General features: G+C 36.9%; 1 protein-coding gene across 1 annotated transcript; it reads left to right on the plus strand.

Annotated features, from left to right (window-relative positions):
- The first annotated feature begins 350 nt into the window (after positions 1-350).
- Positions 351-3,110, plus strand: LOC126798307 (AP2-like ethylene-responsive transcription factor AIL1). The gene is made up of 9 exons (XM_050525232.1): positions 351-546; positions 640-1,240; positions 1,319-1,401; positions 1,595-1,603; positions 1,782-1,870; positions 1,976-2,049; positions 2,154-2,204; positions 2,389-2,465; positions 2,557-3,110. Exons 1-9 carry the CDS (start codon positions 351-353, stop codon positions 3,108-3,110), a joined length of 1,734 nt encoding a protein of 577 aa, XP_050381189.1.
- Positions 3,111-7,752: the final 4,642 nt, after the last annotated feature.

Raw genomic sequence — 7,752 nt, forward strand, 5'->3', positions numbered from 1 at the left:
ATGACACAAAGAAATGAACGGAGGCACAGAATCCAATTATTATTTTTTTCAATACAAAACAGAAACAGACCCAAAAATATTAAGACGGGGTTGCTTTTGTAGTTTCTTTCACAAATCTGTTGTTGGGTTCACCCTCTTCAATATTATTATACAGTTATATAGCCCTCAAGGACAAATCTAAGGCCTTCCATGATGACTGTGAAGTAAAATCTATGCAACCAAATGAAAGAAAGCAAGAGTTACTTCCTCCCCACAACAGCAATTACTACCATCTTTGAAGTTTGAGCTCAAGATCCCAAAACCACCCTAAGGTTTTTTTTAGATAGAGAATACACACCAGAAACAAAGCCATGAGTAATTGGCTGGGCTTCTCTCTCACTCCCCACCTGGGAATCCATGAAGGTTTTGATGGGAGAGATGAAGATCAGCAGAACCAAGACCAAGGAGTTGTTGGTTTCCCTCCTCACATGTCTGGCATGCCTTTGCGCTCTGATGGCTCTCTTTGCTTTGCTGCTGACCCTTTTAGGCGTCCTAATGGTTCTGAAGGTGTTGCGCACTTTGCATGTTAAATTTCTTGCTCTTATTCTTGCTCTGCATGTATTTGATACTGAAATTTTGATTTTTTTTTTGTTGGGAAAGATTGGAGGTCTTATGAGAATAGTATGATGGGTGCAACAACTGTTAGAAACCCAGCTGAGGATGATGAAGATGGTCCGAAGCTCGAGGATTTCTTGGGAAGTTGCTACTCCAACTCACCTCCCGGTGATGAAACCAAACTTTACTGCCAAAGCCAAGAGGACACTAAAATTAATGTCAACGAGGCCCCAGATTTCAGTAACCCCGGTAGTGAAATAGAAGGCAATTCCACAGACCCATCTCATGACCATCAGAGCTTGATTCAGCCTTACAGCCATTACTATGCAAACCCACAAAGTGGTGGTGCTCTTGTGCCATGTATCGGTGGCATGTACAAGTCTTGGTTAGGCCAAACTATAGTGGTTCCATATGCTGAAGTGAAATCACCATCTGATCAGGAAAATGGTAGCAATAATTTTCAGTCTAATCTCTCACTAACTATGAGTCCAAGCTTGCAAAATGGTGGTGTGCTTCCAGTTTCTCAAGTGCAAATGGTGGAGAGCAAGAAAAGAGCAGGTGGGAAATCCTCCGGAAGAGAACCAGCCACTCGCAAATCTATTGATACTTTTGGGCAGAGAACTTCTCAGTATCGTGGTGTAACTAGGTATTTAACACTAATTCTCTTCTCCTTTCTTTACTATGAATTTCCTAATCAGTTTTTGACCAATTTTGTCTTGGTTAGGCATAGATGGACAGGGAGATATGAGGCTCATTTGTGGGATAATAGTTGCAGAAAAGAAGGACAAACAAGGAAAGGAAGGCAAGGTAATTAGATATTTGTTTCCTAAATAATTTAGTTTTCATTGAAGACTCTGAAGTTACATCTCTCTTTTATTATTCTACCCTAAATACTTGTATGTTGAAAGAATATACTGACTGTCGCTTATTTTCTTACGTGCATCTATTTTGTGGATGGGATATTTTTCACATCTTCAACACTACTACTGTGCAACTGCAGTTTATCTTGGTAGGTGAATCTCTATTTCCATGTTTATTTAGTTATTTTTTTGTGGACCTTGTTATTCTGAAAGAATTAATTTTGGCATTTGAACCTTCTGACCAAATTTAAATAATGCATCGGAATGTGTGCATGTTTTTAGTAAAACCTTATAACTCATTCCCTGATCTGCAAAAACCATCATCAGGTGGATATGATAAGGAAGAAAGAGCAGCAAAGGCTTATGATTTAGCTGCACTCAAGTATTGGGGTCCAACTACTCATATTAACTTCCCTGTAAGTAATTCTGGGGCTTTAAAATCAAGTTACACTTTTATTGTTTTCTCAGAGTAATTCAATCTGTTTTCAGTGTTAATTCTTTTTGATGTCGCTGCTGTTCAGATTAGCACCTATGAGAAAGAGCTTGAAGAAATGAAGACCATGACAAGGCAAGAATTTGTAGCCAACTTGAGAAGGTATACACCCTTTAGTACTTTTTCAACTTGATTCCCTTTTGGGCCATACTTTTTTCTTCTGTTTCTTTGGTTGAACAAGTACTTTGTGGTTCTTATGTCCCCAGGAAAAGCAGTGGATTTTCAAGAGGAGCTTCTGTGTACAGAGGAGTGACAAGGTATGGCAGAAAACCAACTTTAATAATAGAGTGTTCATTATTTACTGCAGTATTGCAGTCTTCTCAATTATCATAGGCAATAATATATGAGCCCAACATTATTGTAAAATTTTGGATATGCATTTGATACCAGACAGGTATATTTAGTACATATTTAAAACCTCCCATCTCCTATTTTCCTCAGACACCATCAACATGGAAGGTGGCAAGCTAGGATTGGAAGGGTTGCTGGAAATAAGGATTTATACCTTGGAACATTTAGTAAGTTCTTCACTCATACTTAATTGTCGAGGAAAAGTTAATTCTAAATATTGGGTAAGATACTTGTATAACATTTGTAACATCATTTAAGGCACACAAGAAGAAGCAGCTGAAGCTTATGACATAGCAGCTATCAAGTTTAGGGGCACAAGTGCTGTGACCAACTTTGACATGAGTAGGTATGACGTCAAGAGGATTTGCTCAAGCTCCACACTTATTACTAGTGAACTGGCAAAACGCTCCTCTCCAAAAGACTCGGCACCAGCAGCACCAAATGATCAAGAGTTCAATTCTTGCGCCTCATCTACATCTTCACAACCCCTTTTGGCCATAGCAAACAGTGAAGAACCTTGTGATCACAATTTGGCTGAAATGATGTGGAATGACAATCCAAACTCAGCCGCCAATGCTGTAACATTGGCTGCAGCTTCCAGCAGCAGGAATTCTTCTTGCCCGCAAAGCCCTAAATGCTGTGAATTCCCCAACAGTGAGTTTGGTCTCAGTGTAGGTGACTATTCTCATGCTTATTTCAGCTCTCTGCAGGGTTCCAAGTATGAAGATGGCAATGGTGGGAGCGACCATAGCCGGCTTGGGAATCTCGGATTGGTTCAACAGGTGTCTATGTTTGCATTGTGGAATGATTGAGAACAAATGTGATGGAATTCAGAAGCGTATGCTACGTGTTATCGTTCTAGGCACTAGGTAGCTAGGTGGTAGTAAAAAAAAACTATGTTGGAAGAAAATCTGTATTCTAATCGGCAAAATGTTCTTGCAGTTAATGTTTTGGTTTTAGATATTATTAACTGTAATGGAAATTGCTTCGGAGAAAAAACCAAAGTTCAGTGGCATTTTTTGGATGATGAAGTCCTGATTATGTTTATATATGTTCAATTTGTGGTTCCATTAATTTCGGTTTTGTAACGTCTGCACGTCCCATAATTCTCTTTTAGCTATACAGTTCTACAGTTTGGTTTCAAAAGCTTCATTAAAACCTGGTTTGTTTCTTTATCAGATGCAAACGGACTATCTTAACTTTATCGGCTTAATATGAATTGTCAATTTTAAGTTTTTATCAAGGTAAAACACAGAAAAACTGCTATGCCTTGGAAAGTATATATCCTCTAGGCTTCTCAATATTACATTATCAGGTAAGTACTGTAATATGCACAGGAAATATGGAAAGGGCGACATAAATATTAACAGGTACTTGTGTTTCTGGTTCAGTGTCTTAATTAGTGATATACCTACAACTGACCCGTGAAGTAATCTCTTAGTAAGGAATTAAACCTTTGTTGTCCTTTTGGGAAACCATATGTCCTGAAATAATGTTTGTCATAAGGGTTCATCAACTCTATTGAAGTAGCTAGTCTTCAACCCCACCAAAATTGAAGTAGCTATCAGCTAAGCATTTAAAGTTGCGGTTTTTAATATGTAGATATGCCACTATTATCCCATCTTTCTGTTTTTTTGTTCCAGTACTTTTCCAAGATTGAAAATTGACAATTCAAAAGAGTACGATTGTGAGAGGTTGGTCATTGTTTTTTTTTTATATAGAAGAAAATGCGGTATATTTGTGCATATTTATACAAATTTCAAATGTACATTAAAATCAAGATTCGCGGTTGAAGTTAAAACGGCGACAAAGTTTTTACTTCTTGATTTTGGACTTTAACTAAATCGTGATAAGATCGTCATGACCGAAAACACTACTTAAAACCAATTACATCCATTTTATCACTTGTTAAGTCATACATGACTCATGAATCACGTAAAATCGACTAATTACAATATATTTGTAGATTCAATAAGGATCTAATAATAGAAATGCAAATCATAAAAAGTTCGAGATGATAGAAGACCTCAATTTATTAAAAAGCGTTGTTCAAACCGTCAATAGAGTGGCCATAGCGACACCCTAAAGCCATCTCCAGCAAGGGAGGGCTATATTGGGGTGAGTGTTATACTTTAGCCTCCTAAAATATTATATTTTATTCAGAAACCAATTTACCATCTCCAGCAAGGGAGGGCTAAATTTTAGCCCTTTCAAATATTTTATGTAAACTTATTATAAAACTAAAAATAATAATTTATCGTTATAATCTATGTAGTAATTATTTGGTATAGACTAAAAAAAATAACAACATCAACGTAAAGTGGTCATATTCAAGATCCTGGTTATACATTCAATTATGTATACTTGTAATAATATATCATTAATTTGTAATTTGTTGAAAGTAGAAACAATGGAGGTTTGAGTCATTAATAACATAACACGGGTCTTTATATACACAACTCACATGTACAAATTTTAATTTTTTAATTCAATTTTAGGACCACATATTGGTTTGGCTTGGGCTAGGCGAATGACTAAGTTTTGCCATTTTGATGACCTTTTGGCTTTTCTATGACACTTTGGCCCTTTTTTACTTTTGTTGTTGAAGATCAAAATAGAGCCATAATTTAGGATATGGCTAAACCTAGGGGTTGTAAATGAATCGAGTAGAATATTAAGTTGTTCATGTTTGACTCGTTTTCATTCAATCGAGCTTCGTCGAACTAAAATTTCATTTTTTTTCCTTCATGTTCAAGCTCGGTTCGGGTTGAAAAAACTCGAGCTGTGTTTGGGTCGGCTTATTTTATTAGACTAGCTCAAACTCGAATCGAGTTAATTTAAATAATATGAAACTAAAAATTTTAAATTAAGAAATTAAAAAGAAATTTCAAAATTGAATGTCATAGCATCACAAAAAATCTCTTTTATTTATAATAAATTAAAAATAACAAATCAAACTCATTATTAAACTTAAAATTTTTAAGTAATTATTCTAGAAAGAAGACTTTTAGCTCATTTAACCAATATTATATTTTTAATATTATTTTTTACATAAAAATTATACTTTATATATACTATAAAAGTTAATAAATCAACATTAATTAATAAACGAGCATAGCTTTTAACGAACTGAGTTAGCTCACGAGCAAAACGAGTTAAACGAGCTAAATAGTTGTTTAAGCTCGGCTCATTTTTAAGGTCATGTTTAATATTAAGTTTAAACTTCACTTATTTAATTTTACGAGCTCAAGTTTAATGAGCTGAACACGAGCAGCTCGAGCCTACTTACAACCTTAATGTCTTGACCCCCTCACTAGGGATGGAGATGGCCTAACGTGATTGGGAAGCGGCGAATGGCGGTTTGGTAAAAAGAGCTGATATTTGAAAGTCAAAGAAGTAGGGACAAATGCCCTTTGACTCGCAGAAACAGAGAATCCAAGCAGAGCAAAGTGAGAGCCTTAAATTGCGTGCCGGTTGGCCTTCTGGCAAAGTTGATTGTTTTGGCGCGTCTATCTTCCTCTCATCCTCGTCGTCATCATCACGCTCATGACTAGCCATTAGCCATTTTTATCAGCCTTGAGATTTGCAGAGCTCTGCATGCTTCTTCTGCGCGCAGGCATTCAATTTCAGGCAGCCATGAGTCTAATCAAATCAAACCCAAGTCAGATTCATATACAAATATCGGTTTTAACAAACCCCAAATCAAGCCTAGAGATTTATCCCTTCTTTCTTCTTTGAGGTGCTTCAAGACTGAAAGACAAGACACGCTTTCGGATTGCCAAAGCTCAATTTCCAATTTCTGTGTAATATGGGTGATAATTCATTAAAATTAGAATATTATGAACATGATTTCATGAACCTCAACCCTCTTGATTCTTTTGATAATGGCTAAGGAGACACATTTCGCCATTTCGATGAAGAAAGATAATGAAATTCAGGACCTTTGAGAGTTTGAAGTGTGTAGGAAGAACAGCATTAAGCTGAGGCACTGTGAATAAATGGCGAAGATTAAACAGGGCGGTAGTGATTATGTGAACAGTTGAACACTCTAGCTAGGTGTTTTTTTTTTTAGAAAAATAAATATATATTGCACTTAAATAAAATTACAACAAATTGAACATTCGGTGGTGGAATAAGATTTCTCGCACTCTATCCGACTAAATATTATTAGTCACATAATTATCATAAGAAGCAATAGACATGAGCTAAGAATGTTCAATCATGAACCAATCAAAATCGATTCTGGAAGTAGTCGATAACTTACTCGCGAATAATTTCAAAAAAAGAACCACTCTAAAAGCACCACATACCAAAAACTCGGACATATTTACAAAGACAACCTCTTCGTTACATTAACACCCAGAAAAAACTTACTTTTAAATAATCACTGGAAATTACATGCACCATAAACATGTGTAGTCAACAACACTACCGACCAACCCTAAACCCTCACAACAGGATGAGAGACCGAAGAGAAAGAAGAAGAAAAAAAAACCCTCACAAAAGGAGGGAAAACCTAAAACCAGAAAAAACAAAAAAAAAACTACAAAGACCCATAATGAGGCCCAATAATAGAGTCTAGGCCCACCATATTGAACCAACAAAGAACACCAGCCAATATAGCAACCGCCATGCCACCACCTCTAATCTCAGTGTTGTCAATCCGTCAACGACGCCGGTTACTACTGAATACCACTGCCCAAATATGTGACGAAAGTGCAAACCTCCCACCCTTCACGAAGCAATCCGGGCAAGTCGTCATCGCCGCCACTTCCCCATCTCCTACCACCGCACTGTGCCGGTTTCACCGGCCACAAAAGCTAACCAGCGATACAAATCTGACACCACAACCCCGTCGAAGAATAAGTCTTGCAATTAGAACCATGCGGAACACTGATTGCAACTCAGATTGGTACCCTCTCTTGATCCACCGCCCACAACCGCCAAACTAAGTCACCAACTGACCCACCGCAAACTCTCGTCCGACAACCACATCAAAAGACGTGACGTCGAAGGGAGACTAAAGTTTTTTTCCGAACCCTGGGGCAAGCCGGTTTTCTCGGAGCGCTAAGGAACTTTTAGAGACTTCCTAGCTAGGTGTTTCTTGTTTGAACTCAAACGCCTAAAATTTTCATCTTACACGCATGTCATGTATAATTTGCAAACTTTATTTTAAAATGTCTTAATGCATGACAGATAGCGTACTTTTTCTGTTCTGATTTTGAAATTGACTCACTGTTTCTGGGGAAGGTTTAACATTTAACTGAAAATCAAAATCAAAATAAGAAATCATAAATCAAACCCTAGGCGTATAGCCCACTCATCATTCTCAGTAAAAACATCAAAGACGTTTTGTAAATAATACTGCTAAAATGTACGTGTAACCTAGGTAATGTTGGTCATGACAAAAAAATCAGGTAAATTCGAGACATGAACATCACGTAAAATTCTTGT

This window comes from Argentina anserina, chromosome 6, assembly GCF_933775445.1.
Source record: "Argentina anserina chromosome 6, drPotAnse1.1, whole genome shotgun sequence".
Lineage (NCBI taxonomy): Eukaryota > Viridiplantae > Streptophyta > Magnoliopsida > Rosales > Rosaceae > Argentina > Argentina anserina.

What these genes read in the sequence shown, in the direction of transcription:
- LOC126798307 (XM_050525232.1), top strand. Translation starts at nt 351, where the DNA reads ATGAGTAATTGGCTGGGCTTCTCTCTCACTCCCCACCTGGGAATCCAT. An exon ending in CAGTATCGTGGTGTAACTAG is followed by an intron (nt 1,241 to 1,318) that starts GTATTTAACACT and finishes TGTCTTGGTTAG; the next exon opens with GCATAGATGGACAGGGAGAT. An exon ending in TTTGTAGCCAACTTGAGAAG is followed by an intron (nt 2,050 to 2,153) that starts GTATACACCCTT and finishes TTATGTCCCCAG; the next exon opens with GAAAAGCAGTGGATTTTCAA.